The sequence below is a fragment of the Pinus tabuliformis genome, chromosome 2_2 (assembly GCF_031772625.1).
Source record: "Pinus tabuliformis cultivar Carrire ecotype Pingquan chromosome 2_2, CPIR1, whole genome shotgun sequence".
NCBI classification, from domain to species: domain Eukaryota; kingdom Viridiplantae; phylum Streptophyta; class Pinopsida; order Pinales; family Pinaceae; genus Pinus; species Pinus tabuliformis.
Window position 1 is genome coordinate 597,828,879 of NC_142300.1, and position 25,106 is coordinate 597,853,984.

Below are 25,106 nucleotides of genomic sequence, written 5' to 3' on the forward strand. Positions count from 1 at the left end.
ACGAGTATGTTTCCACTACGCATTTTAACATATCCAAAGTCTAATGCAGGGCATTTCTTCTTTGCCTATTTTGTTGAATCCAAAGTAACTTTGATTTATATTTTTGCATCCCACATGCTCCCACTACCATCCACTACCATTTTCTTGTATGCCACATGCTGCCACTACTATTTTCTTAGATGCCACCTGTTCTTATTGCCCTACATTCTGTCACAACTCTTTGATGCCACATGATCTCGTTGTTGTCTATGAGTTATCTGTTACTGTCTGAGTTATCAACAAATAACTCAACATACAAGAGCCAAGCCCAGCCAGTTGGATAGCTTCCCCAGCTTCCCGCAGGTTCGGCTGGCTTCTGATGCATTGTAAATTTCTCTGGTTAATCTCTGCCTGGAGGTAGAATTCAAAAAAATATTTGAACAACAATTTAGCAATTCTGGGAATAAGTAACCTATCAAGAAATTGCTCAGAAAAAATGACTAGTTACCAGGTCTCGGAAGCAGAGAAAAAAGGTAGAAGCCACTGGATGGATTCATCCAGAGAGACATCCAAGGCAGTGCAAAAGGATAGCAAGCTAAGAAGCTCTGGTGAATAAGACTCAGTCCTAGGTTGAAATATGGGGCAGAAAAAACTTAAGATCCCAGCGTTCTGTTCGCATCTTTAGAGAGGAATTTTGGATGGGCAGTGGTTATGGGAAAGGAAAGGCAGAGCAAGAAGAATAGGACATAAATATATAGCCATGATTGTTGTAAATTTGATGGTCATCATCTAGAATCCAAATAAAAAAGGAAATCCTAGACTGTATCTATTTTAAGCTGTTGAGAATTTTTTTAAGTGTTAAGAAGAGGATATTCCCTGCACCTTGATTTTATCGGTTGTAAGACGTTGGTGAAGCCAATCCTCCAGGATAATTTGCTTGAGAAGTGCTTCCATTTCGAGTTAGTGGGTAGAGCCTTTATTGATTATGAAATGCTCAAGTGCATTCACCCAACCTTCTTATTTCCCTACATTATGTCACAACTCTTTGATGCCACATGATCTCGTTGTTGTCTATGAGTTATCTGTTACTGTCTGAGTTATCAACAAATAACTCAACATACAAGAGCCAAGCCCAGCCAATTGGATAGCTTCCCAGCGTCCCGCAGGTCCGGCTGGCTTCTGATGCATTGTAAATTTCTCTGGTTAATCTCTGCCTGGAGGTAGAATTCAAAAAATTATTTGAACAACAATTTAGCAATTCTGGCAATAAGTAACCTGTCAAGAAATTGCTCAGAAAAAATGACTAGTTACCAGGTCTCGGAAGCAGAGAAAAAAGGTAGAAGCCACTGGATGGATTCATCCAGAGAGACATCCAAGGCAGTGCAAAAGGATAGCAAGCTAAGAAGCTCTGGTGAATAAGATTCAGTCCTAGGTTGAAATATGGGCCAGAAAAAAGTTAAGATCCCAGCCTTCTGTTCGCATCTTTAGAGAGGAATTTTGGATGGGCAGTCGTTATGGGAAAGGAAAGGCAGAGCAAGAAGAATAGGACATAAATATATAGCCATGATGGTTGTAAATTTGATGGTCATCATCTAGAATCCAAATAAAAAAGGAAATCCTAGACTGTATCTATTTTAAGCTGTTGAGAATTTTTTAAAGTGTTAAGAAGAGGATATTCCCTGCACCTTGATTTTATCGGTTGTAAGACGTTGGTGAAGCCAATCCTCCAGGATAATTTGCTTGAGAAGTGCTTCCATTTCGAGTTAGTGGGTAGAGCCTTTATTGATTATGAAATGCTCAAGTGCATGCACCCATCCTGTGCAAAAGCCAAAAATCACAAGATCACAAATACCCAATAACAACAGGAAGAATAAATACCCAACAAGAGGAGGAATAATTGCATGCATCATTAATCAGATAAGGAGGACGATTTCATACAGAAGGTACACAAATTTTGCAAGAAAAGAAAACTCGCCTCTGCCTTTGCCTCAGCATTAGTGCTCTACTACACCACCCTGCGTCTCTCACAAAAATATTTCAATATTGTCATGAAAGACTTTGCACCTTCCTTCACCTGCATTGTATCAGTAAATGGCCTTCATTGTATCAATAAATGACATGATATATGCGGGTCAGTCAGTCTTCTTGAAATAGAATTAGCAACATGTCATAGGAATAAATGCAGCTCATAGATTTATTTACTACCACTCTTATGCTTTATTTAAATACACCTGACATCTTTTTTGGTTGTACAGGAGATTATGAGTTCATTGATGTGGTTATCAAGGGAACGAAATTCAGAAATGAGCATTTCTTCTTGGATATCAATTTCATGGAAGAATTAGAGATCGCCCGACCTACTGACAAATACAATGCCTCGCTTCAACAACTTCTTACTTTGTGGGATCATGAAGGTTATGTGCAACGCACCCAGAAAATTGTTGAGGTGCAAAGGAATGTGCATTCCACCGTGAAGGAAGTTTCATTACATGTAGTTCAATTAGGGGGATCCTTACAAGAGGACAACCAACCCAACTACTTCGAAGGCTGAGGAGGGCACCTGCAATCAGTACTTCATTTTCCATTGCCAAGCGTTGCACTTAAGGTGACGGGGTGGGATGATCTACCTAATAGAGAAAGGTGACAATGCCACTAACAGAAATATGAGGGCCAAATCGAAATATACACAACAATGTATTGCCCAACTAGAATCTCCTCAGTGTCTGTTCAACGGAGGGGAGCGATATAGACTCGTGAGAATGATCTCAGTGTCTCTTATTTTGCGGAGCCATCTTATTAGGTATCTCGAGTCTCCATTGAAGTCGCTTTAAATTTGAATTCTAGTGCTTTTTTTATATTTGAGTTTTCATACTTTTTCTTTTGGACACGTCTCACAATATTGACAAGTGAATGTAGAAGGTGAATGATAAAACCCATTACGCACATCCTCATCCTAATTTCAACACACGCAGTTGTGATCCTTACTTAAAACCATAAACAATGGAATTGTGCTCTCATTGTCATAACCATCGTTAAATTTTACAAAGTGTCAATCCCGACTATGCCCTAGATGGTTAAATTTTAACAAGTGCCAATCCCGATTATGCCCTGTTGTTCACCTAAGTTTAACAATTGTCATTTCATGCTATCAATCGTGACTCTTGCAATGAAGGTTTTGCAATGTAGTTTTTTTTTATGAATATTATCTTTGTTTTCCAACTATACAGATCCATTGTAGGTGTGGAGGAGGCACCATGTCATCTAGGTTTCAATTTTGTAATTGTATCTGAAAGAAAATAAAGCAGTTTCAATTTTTTAATTGTATCTAAAAGAAAATAAAGCAATCATATTATATATCAGTTAACCATAAACACAAGATATTGGGCTTCTCTCATCTCTGTTAAGTGGAAACTTTTCTCTAATCTACTGGCATGTTGTTCATCTTGAAGTATTGAACATTAGGCAAACAGAGAAATCAGTGCCATCGCATGCATGCTTAACCACTTTGAATCCCTTGTTTAGAATTTTCTTCAGGCCTTCAACTTGCTCCTTAACTTGTTTCTCAATATCACCCATCTCTGTAATGAGAAATTTTAGAGAACCCACCCGAGTTTGTGACAAGACTCTAAACAGATAACCCAATACCACAATCCTGAATTCTCAGAAGCCCAATTGCTTAAATACGAGATTTATTAGCTTTGGACAACACAATGCCTAGTTGTTACCTACCCGCCCAACTAATCTAAACCAAAGAACTCATAACCCAGTCCTGCCAGCTGGCTGAGAGTTGGCACTGGGTGAAATTTCTTAGGACCCCAAATGCAAAAGATAATGTAATACAAGATTCAATGGGGCCTTGTGAAATCCCCAAAGCTAAGGCTTTCTATTCTTGGAGTTTAAAATATGGTGGTCTAAAAGTAAAAAAAAGTTGCCCATACTATAGCATATACCATTAATAAATTGTGCATTCATGGCTACCCTAATTTTTTTATATATTAGATTATGATGATGAAAGCAATTTACCAATCCCATGCCGCAGCACCCATGCAAACTTATATGCTGCATTTTCCCATTATTTGGATTGATCATATCAATTAAATGCCATGCTAGTGGAGATGAGTAGACCCAAATCCTTCCTTTTTATTCTAGTCTTATCAATCAAATATTGTTCTAAGCCTCCTTTACCAACTTTTCAATTGTACTAAAATATGCAATTTATGAAATTCGCATTCAAGGATTTTTAGTTGGTGGTTTTTATCTTGTTTACGATTTGTTGTGAAATAATAGTGACAATTGATTTTGATCTCATTTTTCCAATGGTAACATATGAACAATTTTGGTATTCTTGGAAGTTGGATTTTAACATTCATACTGATTCATATCCAAGGTATCTGACCAACCATTTCCTGCTAAATAAATTGTATTGTTCTTGAGATTTCTTAATTTGTTTACATTCTGGTTTTGGTCCAATTTTTTGCTCGCTAAACAATTCTCTCAAGAATTTGCACTCTTTGTTTGGATTGGTGTTTTACTGCCTTAGCCATTATTTGAACTGGACCATTCCATGCACAAGAATATGGTTTATTTCTGGGATTGGCATATGCATCGGGTTATGTTGTGGTTGTAATGCCAACTGCTAAGGGACAGGTTCCAGAGACACATCCTCATTTCATAGGGACTTACTGGAGTGCAGTGAATACTACATTCTGTGCTGAAATAGTTGAGTCTGCAGATGCATATTGATTTGCAGGACCTATTTTTAATGACTATAGTTCAGTGAGATATTCATTGCTTTTGAAATAGAAGAAAACCATACTCGTGCAGCCTAATAGAGTGACTCTGGCAAATCGGCTTACAAAGAATTATCAGCATATTTTTGTACCCGAAGGTGTTTTCCTAAAAAGTGCAACATATGAGCCTTTGAGGGTCAATGTTCTATTCAAACATATTCAAGCAAGGCCTCAAAGAATTTAACCAAATTCTGAAGTAACAATACTTAGACAATTGGCTTTTAGTTGGCTTTGCTCTTAGAGGATACATTTGCAGTAGGATTATTGTTAATATTCGTTGGTCAAAATTGGTTGGTTGCAGGGCATGCTATCAAATGAAACCACTGTAATTGCTGAAATTGGTGACTCTTGTTTTAATTGCCAGAAGCTTAAATTGCCAAAAAAATTGTGCGTAAGTTGAACATCATTTCTCTGGAGTAGAAACATCTTTGTAATTTAGGAGTCTTCTTGTTGTTTCCATGAGGCAAGGAAACCTATTAATCGTCGAATATTACTTTTGTTGAATGGTTTACTTTAGACTGTATAGCATTTCTGGCTGCAAGGTTTTGTTATGAAGCAAAAGTACCTTTTATCCTTGTTAGCAAAATATGAATCACATATGAAAATGTTAATATTAAACAATTAATTTTAATCATAACATATTGTCAAAACCAAACCAGCATATAACCTGGATATACTATGTTATAACCTGGGCATATCGGCAGGGACTACCACTACGCAGTTGCCCTTGTTTTGCTTGAATTCAAGGCATCGTTAATAACAAAACCCACTTGGGTAAGTATAATAAACATAGCTTCAGCCTTGATACTCTGATTGATTTTGTTGAGGAATATTTCAATTGTTTTTTAAAATCATAATTTATCACAGTTTTGTGATTCAATTGATTGTTTCTCTTGCTCATAAATAATATATCGCCAAGCCCACCAACTTGTCAGCTTCGTGGCATTTTCGATTTCATATCCAATGACTTATAGCGCATGTCAAAAAAAAATCATGAGGTTTAGAAAATCAATATATACAATCTTACAAGGTCATTAATGTGTGGGGGCAGTATATGCCACCCGTTGGGATAATGTGCTTGATTAAATCCAACGGGTGGCATACATTGCCCTGGGCATTAATGACCCTATAACATTGTATATATTGGTTGCCTTAGAAAGCAACCATTGAATCAAAATCGAACAAGGCCTGCAAACAGTGGTAGTCCCTACCGGTTTGACAGGAGACTCTAGGTTGATTGAGTGCCATCATATACAGTTTCATATCCTCCAGGTGTCGAGGCATCGAAGAAAGCAACAGGAAATACATTTTACCTTGTTTATACAAAATACGTTTGTCCCTCAGTTGTAGGAGATCCAAGTGCGGAGCAAGATGGTTTGTTTGGGCATTTTCCATCGAGGCAACAATTTCGCCTATATGGCAAATTTCTTTTTGGAATTTGGTATTTTTTATAAGAAATGTGATAGCAGGAGTGATTTTTTTTTCAAGAAATCTTATTGTAGGAGTGCTTGAATAGTTTCTGGTGGAAATGGATTCAGCACCATCAAGAACCTTGGGGCACCCAAAATTCTAAAGATTGACAGTCATAACTTGGATTTCCAAAACATTTCGCATCAAAATCGTCCTGGATTTTCTTTTTCTTTTTTTTCGAAAACATCACCTCCTGGACTACTCTACTCGTTTCTCGCCTTCCCTGGGCCCATCTATCAGATCTTTGGTCCTCTCATTTGTTGCGTGGATTCTGAGCGTTTTCTGCGAACCCAAGACAAGAGCTCCCTCTAACTGAAGGTCGATGCCTCCAACCATCTTTCCTTGGCCGTGGCCTATTAGCGGGGTAATCACAAAGGTCTATCTGTGCTGGCAGCTTGATAGGATAATCGCCATAATTCCTTGCATTCCAATGCGATTTCCTTTGGTCACTACTTAGCATGTCAATTCCTAACTTCCTACGAGTAGGCCTCGCCCGCCTTGAATTCGAGATGTGATTGCTCCTATTATATATGTTTCTATCGAATCCAATCATTCATGAGAGATGAAATTACGCTTTAGCACTTAGCATTAGGGTATTCAGGGAGAGAGCATTGACTCGCTTTACTTGATAGGGAGATAGAGTTGAGTATTTATAGGGAGATAAGAGTGTCGTAAGTTACGGGCATTTTTATGTCGATCGCTGATTTTAAGAATATCCCAAAATTTTATACTCGGAAGAGAGGTCAAAGAATTAACCAAATTAACCTCTCTCAGACCCTGGAATATTCTTGAACTTCTTCCCATCACCATCCTATCCTGGAATATTCCTGGACTTCTTCCCAATTGAGAATTACTCTTCTTCCAAATCGAGAATTACATGAGGATGTATTACCGACCAAATCGAAAATTATATGAGGAGGTTTCATTGTCATAAGGAGACATTCCTAGTATGGTAAGACTATAACCTATCAAACTTTATACTCCTAGATCTAAGTAGGTCTAAAACCTATTCACGCAATCACCTTAAATTGCACAGCCACTATAACCTATCAAACTTTAGACTCCTAGATCTAAGTAGGTCTAAAACCTATTCACGCAATCACCTTAAATTGCACAGCGAAATATTTGGCATGTTTGAATGTAAGATGAATATAAAATTGAAACCCCATCTACTCATCCAAGAAAGAAATGGGAGATCTTCGATCAAAGAACAGATACAGAACCCCTTTCCTATTCCTTCGATATAGCCTACAATCAGTGGAAGCAAGGAGAGCCCAGAAAAAGTGGCATGGATGGATTAGCCCAACCTTGTCCTGTGCACGGACCTCTCCCCAGATATCCTGCTTATCTTATAGTTTAGCCTGGATATCATCTGGCACCTCCTTCAGACAGATACTAGATCTGCTGTCAAGCGCTACTCTCAGGTATAACCTTGGCTTCACCAAGTTCTTCTAGCCCTTGAATTCCGATAAAATTTTCAAGGTAGAAGTGACTTCTACAAATGAGCTAACTGTTCCAGATGGGCATGAGAGTCAAAGTCTGACCGACTGCCCCTCCGCTCCCACCCCCCAGAACTCTGAATATACTGGGAATAACCTTAATTGACAACATTATCTGACAAAATCTTCGAGTTATGCAACAACAAGAGTAGGCTCTCAAAGGTTGAATATGATTGTTGGTCAATGCCCGGGATGTGTAGGTGCCAATCATAAGTTGATTGATCCTCAGTTTTGATAAACCTTGGCCAAGTTTTGTTCTCATTACCATCTCTAAATTCATTGGGGTGTTCCAGCACCGTATTTGAGTTCATTCTCGGATGCATGATGAAATGTCTGTCTGTCAAGTAGCTACCAAGCCTGTTATCTGTATAGTATTTGATAAAAAGCTGTCAGCATAGTCATTCAGACCAAACAGTACACCAATCTACATCCCCAACCCTCCATCATAAGATACAACTAAAAAAAATGTTTCAACTCTGTTTCCACAATAACATCTTCTATATCACTTTAACGTCTGGCATTTTTATTCAGGCTATTAATCATGATGGTTTCGGTTCACATTTAGAAACTGTAAAATTAGTAGCAGGGGTAAAAGGGAAATTACAAATAACAAAGCCAAGAAAGGGAAATAATATCTGGAAAAGCAAATGTTTATACGATTCCTAGATCATGCAGCACCAAGTGAAGGCCATATCATGCAAATCTATAATTAAGGAATTAAAGATTTTTCGTGTATTTATAGGATGTTATCCTTTCGAACCCATAGCTTTACCTTTGGACAATTATCCAGTACTCACAGGCAGACATGCAGTTCCTAAATAACCATCGGCAGAGACAGCTATACATTAGCATTAAATGAAAGATGCAACTTCTGGGATCTCTAGGGTGCTACTGTGCCAGGCTTTCCATCTTATTGGGGGTGTTTTTTGTGCAGGCCATCTTCTGTTGTTGGGCATTTTATTTTTTTTCTACATTGGTTGCCTCTCATTCTCAGAGTTCAGTCCCATTCTGTTTCTTGGTTGCCATACATACACACAGTAAAGTATAAACCATAGACCAAAAAGATAAACTGACAGAAGCAAAAGACAACAGACTACACAAGAATTAATTTGAAATCCACACTCAATGCACACTTAAGCAGGAATAAAAGCATGGAAGCCAGCAAGCTGTCGAGCTTGAAACAAATTTAGTCTAATCTTAACACCGTAGGAGTGTGATAGGGATTGAATGGATGCCTCATCATTATACTAGGACACATTACAGGGAAAGGCCTCGAATTCCAAAGCCAATACTGAAACCACTAAGAAAATGAAGAACTTTACAGGAAATGATGTCAAAACGGTTTCAGATCTGTTATAGAATGATATTGCTGATGACAGGGAGTTGGAAATGAAAGGACTGAAAGCTGAATGAAAGAAGAATTCTGAACATTTCTTTCACCCAAACAACATTCTTTCATTCAGATCCCAGTCCTTTCATTTCCAAATTTCTGTTATCAGCAATATTATTCTGAAGATTTCTTTCCCTAAAAAAATTAAGAATGATTGCTTGCTGATCCAAGGGCCTCAACAGCACTCTATCTCTTATTCTCAGGCCTGGTTATGAGAATATCAATAGGGCTGGAACCGAGCTTGGCATACGTGGTTTGAACTTTAAGAAGCTTCCTCAAGTTCACCCACAACCGTCAGAGCTTTGCTAGCTGTTGGGCAGAGCCTCTCACCCCCAAAAGATGAAAAGGTGTTATGCAGGAGACTACTAATCTGCAGGCAAACACCTCTAGTCCGTAAAAGGGACAACTGCATTTGAAGCTTGATCAGAGAGAATCAAAGGCAGCAAACTATATGAACATGGAGTAGGATGAATCAGAGATTGAGTACATGCTTGATGATAATCCATTGTTTTCTGAAGCTGCAAACACCTCTAGTCCATAAAAGGGACAACTGCATTTGAAGGTTGATAAGGGAGAATCCAAGGAAGCAGATTATATGAACATGGACGATTGCATTTGAAGCTTGATCAGGGAGAATCAAAGGAAGCAAACTATATGAACATGGAGTAGGATGAATCAGAGATTGAGTACATGCTTGATGATAGTCCAATATTTTCTGAAGCTGCAAACACCTCTAGTCCATAAAAGGGACAATTGCATTTGAAGCTTGATCAGGGAGAATCGAAGGAGGCAGACTATCTGAACATGGACGATTGCATTTGAAGCTTGATCAGGGAGAATCAAAGGAACCAGACTATATGAACATGGAGTAGGATGAATCACAGATTGAGTACATGGTTAATGATAATCCAATGTTTTCTGAAGCTGCTCAGACACTCGACAAAAAGGTCATCCTTTTCTTGAAAAAAGAAAATACCTTCTGAAATGAAACTTTTAAATTGGCATAGCTTGAATTAGAATAAGGATATTGCTATGCAAACATTTAGGGGTTTCCGTTTAATACATCTTTATGTGAAGGTGATTTCCAAATCCGTGCAACTTGCAAGATACTCAGATCATTCTCCATAGGGGAACTTGGAATATTTCAGGCTCTCCAGCCTACTTCAATCCTGGCAGGATGACTTTGACCCTCAATATTTTAGTAAAGTTAGATACCCCCCCTGGGTGGAGTTCACAAACATGCGCAAGGCTACCAGTGTGTGTATAAACAGATCTAACTAGTAATGACTGTAATACTAGTACCTATGAATGAGCTCGTGTGGACATAGAGAAGGATACTTTCAAAGCAAACCCTTGTTTGTTCATTGAAATGGATATTGCTATGAAACACACCAAGTATGTCAACTTGAGAATAAGATGCTCTTGGAATATATCAGGTTCTCCAATCTAGTCTATCCTGGAAGGACGACTTTGACAAGGATTTAAGTAAAGCCAGATATCCCCCTTGGGTAGAGTTCACAAACATGCTCATGGCTACCAAGGTGTGTACAATGAAGCTCGTCAAATCATGCTCAGTAAAAATAGAAGGTAAGAAAAAATTGGGAGCTACCAGACAACTAGATTGTATATAAAAAACAGAGCCTGCAAGATTATCGTATATACCATAACAAAAGTAGATTGAAAACCAAAGAAAAAAGTAGATTGAAAAGCAAAGAAAAAAAACTGGAAAGGTTAAACATGATCAAAATACATTTAAATTAACTTGTACAAAGGCAGAATTCCTTTCAATCAAAAGGTAGCCCGTGAATAGGAAAATATTGACATACTCAACGCCGAGAATTCCACAAGCATGCTTACGCCTAATTTATATGGTTTTGATGTCTAAATAATCTCTAAGGTGTTCTACTTTTCTTAAATTTTATATAAAAGGTTGGCCTTCCAACAATTCTCTCATTTTTAGTATTATGTATTATAACAAAAAATTCATTCATCTTACTGAATGCATTCATGTGCTGAATTTACCATACGATGCCACTCAAGTAGTTTCTTCCCTTCAAAATGGGCTGAAACTACCTCAATTGAAAAGCTTGCACCACATCTGATCAAGTTCCAAATGACAAATAAACAAAATTCCATAGCTTACCTCAATTGAAAAGCTTGCACCACATCTGATCAAGTTCCAAATGACAAATAAACAAAATTCCATAGCTTAATCCGACTTAAAATACTTTTGAGCATACAAGTAAAAAAAGGTATGCTTATGTTACTGAACAAAAAAACAGACATTAGATATGAGGCAGATGCTCAAGCTACAGCAGGGAAATCACATATCCAAGGTTCAGGAAAGTTACCCTCCAGATGTATTGATCACATTCTGCACCATACAAAATTTATAATATGTAGTGAGTAGAGTGAGAGAAGCTCACGAGTATAATAATAATTTAAAAATTAAAAAAAGGCAATCTACTACATGATTCAACATCAAACAAAATCAATAAAAATCCCATATTGTAATGTTTGGCAGGTACTCGCCACAAGATTCACAATGGCACAAATCATTTTGAATAACAATCCTAAATGTCAATCATTTATTGCGTAAGGCAATGGAGATGGAACTAAAGAAAGCAAAACCACAAAACTGGTCATTCCAGCCTGACAAATAATGTATACTATAAACACAAGACTGAAAAGCAAAAAATTGCTTCACACCACCCAATACCTAGACATGGCTGGGATAAAAGTAGCTTTTAATGACTCAAAATTAAATTACAGCAGAAGAAAGCTTTAAAAACAAGTTTGTAGACTGACAACTTGGTAGTTCAATTTATGAAAGAAAGGTGAGAGGTGATATGGAACATCCTTACTGGTTCTCACCAGCTGATCCCAAAGACACGAACGCAATAGTATTCTTTAAGGTGGTTATTAAATCCTAGTGAGCAGTCAAATACATGTTAGCAGGAATGGTCAATGACCTACCCATCAGTATGGTGGAATTGAAAGATCAAGTCCAAGTTTTATCCCAGGCAAGCAAGGAGAAGGCACCTAATCCTAAGAATTCAGAGGAAACAGTGGCTCTCAGGAAGCTCTGAGCGTTGGAGGAGCATGTGACCCTCGATATATCACTGTTCAGTACCTCCTCCACAAGATAGGTATCAAAAGGCTGATGGGATTCTACAACGATCATGATGTGTTCCAGCAGTTTACTAGTAAAGAGTTCAAGCCACTAGACACCTACTAAGAACATACATGGGGAGATAAGATTGCTGAACTTTCAGAGTTTTTCGCTGCATGTTGTTATAAGTCTAATCATAAGCCAATATAGTATGTAGACCTGTTTTGGCAAAATTCCTTTTCGGAATCCAGTGGTACGGGTCCACTGTTTACCTCAAAAAAATAATTATTACAATTTTGAAAATGGACAAAGGGCCATATGACAAAAATCAGTACCCGATGATAGGAATGCCACTCTGTTTTGTCATAGATGTGAAAATTCTATTGCAGTTATTGGTAATTATTCTTCTATCTTTAACGATTATTTGTCTTTCGTAAATTAGCTTATGGCAAACACTAAATAAAAACACAACTGCAATTTCACGAAAAAATAATCACAAGAACTAAGAAAATAACACAAATAAAAATTGGAAACAGATATTTTTGGACCAAATAGTCCCTGGAAAAACCCCAGTGTAGGGAAAACCAGTTCTATAGATGAGGGTTTATATTATTTCTTCAGAAAATCAAGGATTACATAAACTGCTTTCCTTTCACTGGCAAAGCTCCAGCAAATTAATTGATCTTCACTGTTGACAAAATCAAACTGGGAAATCAAGAATCTCCCTTTGCAATTCAACTCAGCCTCTCCTAGGCTATTTGCACCACCTCTAGCAACTCGCATTGCAAACTGGAAAATACAAACTGGCCTCCCAAAAACTCGCACTGCCTCCAAGAAATCAATCTCATGAGTAATATTGCCTCCAGCAACTCGACTAACCAACTCGCACTGCCTCCAGAATATTGTTTCGTCAACTACCAACAAAAACAAGCCTCTGGAAACTCACACTAGATAAACTGGCTACTCACATTGCCTAATTCAACCTTCATCCTGCAGAACAATTCAGCCTCCTCCTTGCTCTCAAAAAACTGGAATCACTTTGAAGAATTTCTCTGGAAATTCTCTCCTCAAAATCTCATGTTGAAACCTCGTTGTTTGTGTCTCCCACGCTATCACTGCACACTTGCTATCATTACAAATTTGTTGTTCGAATGATCTTCAAAGGCCCTATCGATCTGCTCTTATAATCTCTCGTTGACGAATCAACTGCCACGATCTAAGTCCAATCGATAGCTAAAGATCAATTTGACTCCTTCTAATCACTTTCTCGAAGTCACTAGAGAAAAATCGATTTGTCTCAATTAATCTTGATTAATTAACCCATTTCCCTAAGTTTGACTTAGAAAAATAATTAAAACTGGTTAATTAAATCTAATTAAGACATTTCACTTAGAAAAAATTTATGGGTAATGAAGATAATTAATCCATTTGTGTTCCTAGCCTCATAGACACCATTTGAGCTAGAACACTTGTCTGAGCTCAAAAAACTAACACTCCCTCTTAGCGAGGAAGCTATTATCCACTACTCCCAACTTATCCTAGAAGAAGACAAATTTTGCTTTACCCAAAGCCTTCGTCAAAATATCTACAGCCTGTTGATCTGTGGAAACATATTGTAGCTGAATTGATCCATGTTGTACACAATCCCTAATGAAATGGTATCTGATGTAGATGTGTTTGAACTGTCATGAAACACTGGACTCTCAGAGAGTTTGATGCAACTCTGATTATCATAATAGATATTGGTCGACTCCAACCTCTGACCAAATAGTGCCACTAGCATCTTCTGAAGCCAAATAGCCTCACATGCATCCATGCTCGTTGCCATATATTCTACTTTTGTAGAACTCAGTTCCACAAACTTCTTATTCTTGTTATACCAAGAGACAACCCCTGATCCAATACTGAAGCAACACCCCGAGGTGTTTTTCCAGTCAAATACACTACTTGCCGAGTCTGCATCTGTATACCCCATCAACCTAACACCATCACCTTGAGTAAATCTGATCCCATACTTGATTGTACCTCGTAGATATTATAGCACATGCTTTTTTGATGTCCAATGCACCCTCTTCGGTTCAACCATGCACTGACTAAAAGTGGTGACTACAAAGCAAATGTTTGGCCTAGTATTGATCAGATACATAAGAGAGCCAATGAGTTGTCTATACAAGGTGGGGTTCATTGCCTCCTGCTCTAATGCATCTATCTTCCTCCAATCGGTAATCATAGGAGTAGACATGGGTGTACAGTCCAGCATCTTGAATTTCTTCAAGATTTCCATAGCATATCTCCCTTGACCAAGGAAGATCTCCCCATCTGTCTGCCATACCTCCAGACCTAGAAAATAATGCATCAACCCCAAATCCTTCATCTCGACTCTGCTTCCAAGTCCCTCTTACAGTCCTCTATGAGCCTTGGTGACCCAGTTAGAAACAGATCATCCACATATAACATGAGAATGAGAGGCTCACCTCCTACCATCAAATAATAGAGGTTCGAGTCCACCTCACTCTTCACGAAGCCCATCTGTTGCAAGTAACTATCGATTTGACCATACCATGCTCTGGGAGCTTGCTTGAGTCTGTATAGCGCTCTCTTTAACCTACATACATGGGTATCCCTCCCATGCATCTCAAATCCCTCTGGTTGTTCGATGTACACCTCCTCTTCTATTACTCCATTTAGAAAAGTTGTCTTGACATCCATCTAATGAATCTAACATCCCATCTATGCTGCTAAAGAGATTACGGCCCTAATGGAAGTGTATCTAACCACTGGAGTAAATGTCTCCTCATCGTCTATGCCCTCTTTCTGAGAAAAACCTTTGGCCATGAACCTAGCCTTGTACTTCTCCACACTACCATCTGCAGCATGTTTGATCTTGTAGATCCAATGGGAACTAACCACTACCCTATCCAATGGTCTAGGTATGACCTCCCACACATCATTCAGCATGATGGAGTTGTACTCCACCATTGCATCCTGCCACACCTGATGTTGTGTAGCCTCCTAATAACTAGAAGGCTCACTATCAATGAGCTCACTCATCAACGCCTTATACCCTAAATACCTCTCTGGCAGTCTCCTATCCCTGGTGCTCGATCTAGGAGTTCCCACAAACTCCTACACATCTCTCAATATCTAAAGCACCTCTTTGTTTCTTCTCCCACTGGTGGTGGGTGGAGCTTCATGCTCCTCATCCAACTGATGCTACTCCACCAACTATGAACTCTCCTCTACACCTGTCCCTGTGCCTGTACTAGTACTAGTGCCCTAAGCCTGAGATCCTCGTTCATCACTTGGAGCTTCTACTAGCTCACTCTAATCAATTGCTAGCAACTCGCAAGATCTGCAGAAGGCTTTCTCCTCTTGGAACTTTACATCCATTCTCACGATGATCTTCCTGCAACGTGTAGATCCTGTATGCCTTGGACATTTCGTTATAGCCAACAAAATATCCCTTCTTTGCAATTGAATCCAACTTGGTGCGTTTGGCACCTAGAATGTGACAATACGCTATGCTGCCAAAAATCTTGAAGTGTCTGATTTCTAGCTTCTTCCCTGTAAACGCCTCCTCGAGTGTCATCTTCCCCAACGCCTATGGGACCCTGTTCTAAATGAATATTGTTGTACTACATGCCTCTACCTAGAGAAATCTAGGAATGTCCTAGTCATATAGCATCACCCTTGGGTTGTATGGAGTTGTCCACTCTCTCTTGATGCCCTCCTTCGCACAAAACTCCTTGAAGGCCTTCTCAATGTACTCACCTCCATTATCTATCTGAAAAACCTTTATCTTCCTCCCTGTCATGTTCTCCACAAGAGCCTTAAACTCTTGGAAGCGACTGAAGACTTCGTCCCTTGTCTTCAAGAAGTATATCCAAGTCTTCCTAGAGAAGTCATCAATGAAGGTCACGAAATACTCATAACCCCTGAGAGATTTCGTAGACAATGGGCCACATATATCAGAATGTATCAAGTCCAACACACCCTTGAATCTACTATCACTCCTTGGAAATGTTGCCTTCGCAGGCTTCCCAAGCACGTACCCTCTACACACGTCATCGTGTTCCGTGATTATTTTTGGAACTCCTGTTATGGTCTCCTTGAGCAATTTGAGCGCTCCATGACGGATATGTCCCATCCTCTAATGCCATAGTCCTCCCATGTCTCTGTTATTATTGTTGCTCACTAGTGCCTTTGGAGCATCCCACTACAACATGTATAACTTGTTGCTCCTAACCCCAATTTTTTTCACTGACTTCCAATCTCGGTGCTTTATGTACACCTTCTGCCCTCGAAAGTAGACATCATGCCCCTTATCTTGAAGAGAAGAAACTGAAATCAGGTTCATTCCCAAACCTGGCACATGCATAACATCTGTAACAAGAGTGCACTTGCCTAACTCCCTCTAAAAGGTAATTGTCCCTCTCCCAACTAGAGTGCACTTGGACTTATTTCCCATCTGAATATGGAAGCCTATCTCCTCTTCCTAGTAACTGGAAAAGTATTCTCTAACCCTTGTCATGTCACATGACGCTTCACTGTCAATATACCAGACACCTGTTGAGGTAGAGCTAGAGAGGCAAGCTATGAAAGCAAACTCATCCTCTAGTCTTGAAGATAGCTCATTAATATATGTTGAATTTGTTGTCTATTGCTTCCCTTTCTTCTTATCGCCCTTCTTCCTGTTCGGACATTGACTGACATAGTGTCCTTGTTGACAGCCTCTGAAACACTTGATTTTACTTGGGTCCTTTTTCTTCTTCTCTCCCTTCAACCCTTTACTAGAGCCCTTCTTAGCTTTGCGCTTTCCTGCTAGAGCCACATTCTCGCCATCCTCACATTTCTAGGTCTTACTGCTGCTGTCGCCACTAACAAGAGTCATTCTAACCTCCTCCTCCATGAAATTTCTCCACAAACGATCCCAACTCGGTAGTGTATCTCATCCATTGATCACTTGAAAAAGTGCATCCCACTTCTTTGAGAACCCATTCAAGGTCGTTCTCATGAGCTCGCCATCTGTTAATTAATCTCCGACAGCTGCTAACTTGTCATTGACAAGTCAAACTCTGGTGAGGTAACTAACAACACTTTCACCCTTATTCATCCTAGTATTTCCCAGCTTCTCTCTGAGAATCAGCTTCCTATTAACGGTAGCATCCTAGAACAATTTTAGAATGGCATCCCACATCTTCTTCATTGTATCCAAATTTGCGATATGTGGAACAATATGATCCTTAACCCCATCAAGGATTATTCTCCTCGCCTTGGCATCTTCCTTCTTGTATGTGAGATGTGTTAGATCTGTCGGTACAGCTACAACATTGGTCACATATTCTTTGAGACCATTCTCTTCCAGCAACAAAGAAATTATGGCTTTCCAGACACCAAAGTTAGAAGCTCCATCCAATCTGTCCTGATCTCTCAATCTAGTTGAAGCCATTTCTAAAAACCCTCAAAAAATAGACAAAACCCAAATAAATCTAAAGAAGTTAAATTGGGTTTTATAAACCCTCGATTTCTCTTTTTGTGTCTTGCATTGATCCTCTTCTACCCTTAGATATACGCTTCACTGAGTTGCTCTAATACCATGTGAAAATTCTATTGCAGTTACTGGTAATTATTCTTTTGTATTTAACAATTATTTGTCTTCTGTAAATTAGCTTACGACAAATACTGAATAAAAACACAACTGCAATTTCACCAAAAATTAATCACAGGGACTAAGAAAATAACACACATAAAAACTGACCATCGATATTTTTGGATCAAATAGTCCCTGGAAAAACCCTAGTGTGAGGAAAACCAGTTCTACAGATGAGGGTTTATATTATTTCTTCGACAAATCAAGGATTACATAAACTGCTTGCCTTTCACTGGCAAAGCTCTGACAAATTAATTGATCTTCGCTATTGACCAAATTAAACTGGGAAATCGAGAATCTCCCTTTACAAATCAACTCGGCCTCTCCTAGGCTATTCGTACATCCTCCAACAACTCACACTAGAAAACTGGAAAATACGAACTAGCCTCCCAGAAACTCGCACTGCCTCCGGGAAATCAATCTCATGAGTAATATTGCCTCCAGCAACTCGACTAACCAACTCGCACTACCTCTAGAATATTGTTTCAGCAACTAACAACAAAAATGAACCTTTAGCAACTCGCACTGCCTAAATTGTCCTTCCTCCTACAGAATAATTCGACCTCCTCCTTGCTCTCAGAAAACTGGAATCACTGTGAAGAATTTCTCCAGAAATTCTCTCCTCAATTTCACCTGCTGAAACCCCGTTTTTGGTGTCTCCCAGGCTATTACTAAGCACTTTCTATCACTACAAATTTGTTGTTCGAATGATCTCCAAAGGCCCCATCGATCTATGAAAATTTCACTACTGAAATTTTTATTGTAGCAACTGGAAAAAAAAAATCTTCTAGCCGTAAATTAATTAACAGTTTTTTTGCTACAAAAAATATCGAATAAATCCAATGTTTTAAAACTCCGACTCCGACTCTGACTCGGCCGAGGGTTGACTCCGACTCCGACTCCGACTCGGTATCGACTCGGCCGGCTCGATTTCAATGACTCGGTCCTTGTAAAAAATACATTAAATATTTATTTTTTATAAAAACACATAATTTTAAAGATTTTCGTTCATGTTTCCAAACACACAGCATTAGAATATAGATAGAAGACAACATATGATCAAAGTAGGCTCATGAATATATCCATTATATCAAAATGGCACCCAGTACATTGTCCAATACATACACGATGATGATATAGAGATCAAAACAAAAACACATAACCAAGGAGGCTATAAATGGCCTCTACAAAAAAACTCTGTGACCAGTACTACTGGCTACTGCTAGAGTTGCCAACATCATCTGGCTCAGTGTTACTTGGGAGCAGGAGCGAAAGTGGGGAGCGAGAGCGAAAACGGGAGCAGGAGCGAAAGTGGGGAGCGAGAGCGAAAACATGAGCAGGAGCAAAAGTGGGGAGCGAGAGCGAAAACGGGAGCAGGAGCGACATTTTGAGAAGCTCTTGGTTTGGGAGCAAATCCCAGAGGAGTTCGACAACCAATGTCACTAACATCAAGGTACATAGAGGGATTGGTGCTCTTGATTAAATACGAGTTCCAGAATCCATACCCTACTACATGACAAAATTCAATGGAAACATTGCAATCCTCCAATCCTGAAACCCTGAAAAACTGATAAGTCTGCTGGATTTTGAATGAAATCTAAAATTCTACTTTCTCCATATGAAATCCAATGAGGCCGAAACCACTCTCAAACATCCTGAGTCATTTCATGGTAATGTTAAAAATTTAAGTAAAAAGATGAAAATGAAGATTAAGGAGAATGTCACTTTTACTTTAAGAATTTAACATTACCATGAAAATTTATAACTGCTTGGAGTCCAAACCAGCCAAAAAACAATTTAAAAATCCATTAAGATTTTATTAAATCGCAGTTTGACATGATGCTGGGCGTTTTTTTATGACTCGGTCGAGTCATAATGGAAACGGCCGAGTTGGCCGAGTCATTGAATGACTCGGCCGAGTCATCGCTGACTCGGCCAGTCGAACCATTCCAAAGGCCGGGTCATAGAAAAAGGTATTGGCTCGGATCAACCCGGCCGTTTCGGTTTCGAAACGGCCGTTTCTTAAAACAATGAATAAATCACACTGCAATCTTCACAAATAAAAATATTGTGGAAGATAAACTGGAAATTGAGAAAATACTGGCACGCGCACACAAAATATGACAAGGTTGTTTTTAGTCAAAAGTCCCTGGAAAAACCCAACTTGGGAAAATTGGTGCAGCAGTTGAGGGTTTTTATTATTAAGCAGCAGTGAGAAATTCTAAGTACAATAAATATCGCCAAACTGGAGAATCTATCCAAGAGGAATACTGGCAAAAATTATCTAAGGGAATTTACCCTCACTCCGAGCAATCCTGGCACTTGACTACCTCTGAAAAGCTAGTCGTCCAACCAGCTTTCCGCAGGCCCTGCATCACCCTAGCGCAGTCCCCAATCTAGCCATCCTACCTACCGCTAACTGGGAAAACACTTCTCCGACCCTCTGGAAAACTTTCCCGACCTCTGGAACTGAAAATGTCTTCCTCTTCAGCTAGATTGAATTTCCCTCTTGAGGCTCAGGGCTGCCTCTGCATGGCCTCCTGGAGAAAATCTCGGCCTCCTCTTTCTAACTCCCCGAAACTGGAAAAAGTTCCTCCGGACTCACTGTCCCTGCCCCTCTCTGCCTATGCTTCCTTTCTCTGGCTCGAACTCTTCAAGAAACTATTGCTGCTCTTTGGAAAAATCGAACTGCCCAAGGAAATCGATCTCAAGTGTCACAAGTGTATTCCTCCATCTACCCATAGACTTCTTCTTATAATCTCCAGTTGGGACTCCAACTGCTAAGATTAAATCTTAATCAATGACTGAGATTATTTCCCAGTCGATCCGTGTGAGTTTCTAGATGATTCACACATTTTTTCAATTAAACTGATTAATTAACCCATTTTCCTAAAAGTTTAGACTTAGGAAATATTTAAAAATAGGCTAATAATCTAATTGAGACACTTCTATGTGGAATTGCCAGAAACGATTTATGGGTTATGGAAAACTCTTGTGTTTTAGCCTCTCCACAAAGTTTTGAGACTAGAACACCTCTGATGCTACAAAAACTAACACGATCTCCTCTTATAATCTCTCGTTGCCAAATCAATGGCTACGATCTAACTCCAATCGATGGCTAAGATCAATCTAACTCCTAATCACTTTCTAGAATTCATTAGAGAAAAATCAATTTGTCTTAATTAATCCCGATTAATTAACCCATTTCCCTAAGTTAGACAAAAATAATTAAAATTGGTTAATTAAATCTAATTAAGACATTTCACTTAGAAACTTTTTATGGGTATTGGAGATAATTAATCCACTTGTGTTCCTAGCCTCATAGACACCATTTGAGACTAGAACACTCATCCAAGCTGCAAAATATAACAATAGATTAGCTTCACAGTCGAGATTATGCCTTGTCTTGTATAGGAGGAAAGTCTATTACATGATGAGCTAGAGTAAGGACCAACTATTGAAAATCAGACCCAGTCGCAGATTTTGTAAAATCAATCTCCAAGTCTGTGCATGTATTTTCTTTTAAACAGAAACTCCTCATTTTTTGACTAGAGTGGTGCCAATCCCTGGAATTTCCACATAGATGAAAGCGGATGCAAGGTTCAAGCACCGACACATTAAGAACCGAATTTGGTCCAGTGGAAATAAACTCCCATCACTCAGTACTGCTTGACCACAGCCCAGCCGACCTTTCTAAGGTCTTAAAAAGAACATGAAGTGAGCTTGAGTCCATGATATGTATATCATGACCTACAAGTGTCATGACTTATAAGTTCAACCCCTACACTGCCCCCACAGAAGTATCCAACCTTGACCAACAAGGTGATCGCCACACTTAATATCAAAAAACATTGTGTAAATCAGCAGGCCTTAAGAAGAACATGAGGTGGGGTTGGATTCATAATAATTAATAATATATACATGCAGGTAATGACCTATTAATAAAAATTCTAATTTTTTACTTTAAAAAGTCAAAAGTACAACATAAATAATTTCTTGAAGTACGCATCAAGGAACTTCAAGCACTGAGTTTAATTGACTTCAATGAAAGTTATCCTTAACATATCTTTTTGCAAAGTGGAGTTAGGAATTATCTAACTTAAGTTGCATTAGTTACATTATGGGGAAGTTATATTTACTATTTAGAAGTGCTATGATCCTGAAATATCTTGGTAACTGCTATAACATATTCAGGGGCCCAATATCTTCAGCATATAACTGATTGCTTTACAAAGCAAAATTAGGAATTACCTATCTTAATTTGTTTGTCCTAATTCAAATTTTATGATAGAGGCTATATCCAGAAACAGTCTGCTCCTGAAATGTCTGGGCAACTGCTATAACATGCTTAAGGCCCAAGGTTAAAAAAAAAAAAAATTGCTCCTCAAGCATTTTTATTAGCAAGAATGAGGATATGCCAGTATTAAGCCGGCAACTATTACATTAATTGCATCGTGCACCCCTCATTGAAATATGGACAAGACCACTGATCAACATACCAGCCATTCTAACTAAGACAGACCACAACCACTGATGAGCCACAGTTAGCAATACAACAGGCAATGTGGGAGCATGCCAGCCAGTATTTGAATCTGGTTATCATTAGGCAACCACTACATGTTGCTGCTAGACCACAGCTCAATGGACAGAAACAATGGATGGGATTGAGATGGGATCTATGTAACTAGCAGTTCAAACCCAATAAAAGAAAGTAGGAGTGCAACATCCCACAAGGTAAATCCTACAAGGAGGTTGCAACTCGAGTTGTTTCTCCTTTTGGTGTTATGTCAGTCAAATTACACTTTTGGGGTGCTTGTTGGATTTGATGTCCTGTGCAAAAGAATTTGAAGCTCTTGTTATGTAATGTTAGGCGGTCAACCTTCCCTAACAAAAAACGGTGGTTTAGAATCTTTTGTGCAAGCATAAGTTGGATGTTTGTTTGTTGCAAGAGGTGATACCTCTGCTTTTGACCTGAGATGTTTAATAAATCTGTGGTGGAATGGTAACTTTTCGGTTCAAAATCATTCCTTAGGAGCCTCGCACTATATCAGGGTGCTCTGTCAGAGTGTGCCCTAGAAGCTGAGAAACAATAATGTATTTCGAAGATTCCAATTTTGTAAAGATAAGTTTCAGGGTTCCATTGCTTAAGGAGTTATCCTTCATGCTTTAGACCAAATCTGTTGTGTTGCAATAGGATGCAACTCAATTCAACCCTAAGTGTCATTCTGAACTCATTACCTTTCTTGTAGCTAGGAGTTGAGAACATATCCTTATACTTTAAACATTTTTGTAATATATCTTGCATTTTCCAAATTTAATTTAAAAAAAAAAAAGGTATTTATTCCTAGCTCTCAAGATATGGATAGGTGATGAAACATACCATTCTCTTCTACTATAGATCTGAATTGTTCGAATCCTCCTCCAGAGAAAAAATGTTTTTTAGCAGCCAAGTAAACAACACCATAAGGAGGTCAAAGACACTGTCCCAAAAATGAAACAAAATAAGCATATTTCTGAAATCCGCATAACCCACCAACAGTTTAGAAGTAAAGAAAACTGTAGTCTACAATAATTTTCAAACTTTACTTCAAGGGAACAGTCGCAAAAAAAAATATTATAGATACAAAGATACAAGCACAAAACCAACCTTTTTTATAAGACCATACAGCTTCTGCATTGGCACCAAAGAATAAACAGTTTCTGCCATTAAAATTGTTGGAAATACTGAGAGAGAGGTGAATAAGTATTTTTCACTTAATTTAGTTAATTTTAACATCACAGAGCATTAATTATCATTACCATTAGATCAAAATATAAATTAGCAAAACCATTCAATAACGTACAACATCCAAGAAAATACACGAGATTTTTAGGTGGAAACCCTTCCAGGAGAAAAATCACCAAACGCTTCTTAATATAGGTCTTTAAAGATTACATCAATGAGAAGCCCCAACTTCCCAGATTCTCTAGCTACAACTGGAAGGAGGCTCCAACCCCTTGATTTATCAAGTCCAACTAGAAGGACGCTCCAACCCCCTGGTTTACCAACTCCAACTAAAAGGACGCTCCGACGCCCTGGTTTACCAACTCCAACTAGAAGGATGCTCCAACGCCCTGGTTTTATCAGCTCTGACTAAAAAGGATGCTCCAATGCCCTAGCTTTATCAGCGACAAATGAAAGAATACTCCAACACCCTACACAGGCTCCGACTTGCCCTAGCACCACCCTGCTGCCCTAAAGTGTCCTCGGGCTCCAACTTGAAGGAGACTCCAATCTCCGCCTTGCACCACCTTGTTGCTCTGCTCAACAAGCCACCACTAGCCCTGAAGGCACCTTCAATTTACCACAATGGACCATGTTTCACAATTTTCAGACTAGATCCACCTGTTCTCAAAATCAAAATAAATAGTATCGAAAATAATTTGTTGACTTTGTCGATCTGCAATACTACCACAAGGTCATCAACAACAACAACAACTTCCTCTGCTCAAAATATCAAAACCTATCTTCATAAAAACTCAGTTAATCTCTGCTCAAGTTACATCAACCTATCATCAAACACTCAGCCATATAAATGCTGACATAACCCTGGTTCAACAATACATCAAACCCTAGATCTGCCCAATACATCAACACTATCAAACACTAGATTCACTTTATTTCTCTGCTCAATTAACAACAACAAATCAATAACCTTTACTACAACATAAGTCCTCTCGTTGCCATCCCTCCAGAAGCATCAGCAACATACTAAACCTTTCTCTGCCTCGACAGTAATATAAACACGCTTTGCAAACAACTCATGCACTTGTCAAACCTTAGCAATACATAGCAATTAGTATACATGGCATCAATGTGCTCTCTGCAACATACCAACTCAAATAAGACTCAAATTTAGTCAAGAATCAACCCTTGAGATGCTTCTAATAGTTGTGCACTGTGGACCTGTGTTATATCTTATTGTCAATGTTGTGCCTCTAAATCCAACACACTGATGCTGCTCTGTTGGTTTACCATGCTTTTAATATAAAGTTTCCACTGCAGTAGATGAAGCCCTTTTGTATTTCAATGACTAAATAGATAAGGCTTATATGCTCTCAAAAATGGCCTGAAGTTGATCACAGTTCTTAAGGCTACAGTGGCCCAAATATCATAGTCAACTTGACCAAGGAAAGATTTGGAAATCACTTTGAAATGGTCGGCAATTTAACAATG

At 38.8% G+C, this 25,106-nt stretch overlaps 1 protein-coding gene across 13 annotated transcripts in view; it reads right to left on the reverse strand.

The window, feature by feature from the left end:
• Nucleotides 1–353: 353 nt before the first annotated feature.
• Nucleotides 354–25,106, reverse strand: part of LOC149194068 (protein BOLA2-like) — a 297,602-nt gene continuing 272,849 nt past the window's right edge. For 3 of the 13 annotated variants that reach the window (XR_016254497.1, XR_016254496.1, XR_016254495.1), the window contains 2 exons: nt 23,271–23,370; nt 10,860–11,502 (listed from right to left, as the gene is read on the reverse strand). Coding sequence is in view for 4 of the 13 variants with exons in the window: in XM_089404999.1 (XP_089261125.1) it covers nt 11,121–11,226; nt 11,480–11,502 (129 nt within the window). In the remaining 9 variants the exon portion in view is untranslated. Of the gene's footprint in view, nt 391–861; nt 1,194–1,664; nt 1,796–10,859; nt 11,503–23,270; nt 23,371–25,106 lie in introns of those variants that run through there. The other 10 variants (XR_016254502.1, XM_089405000.1, XM_089405002.1 and 7 more) reach the window with 5 other exon arrangements.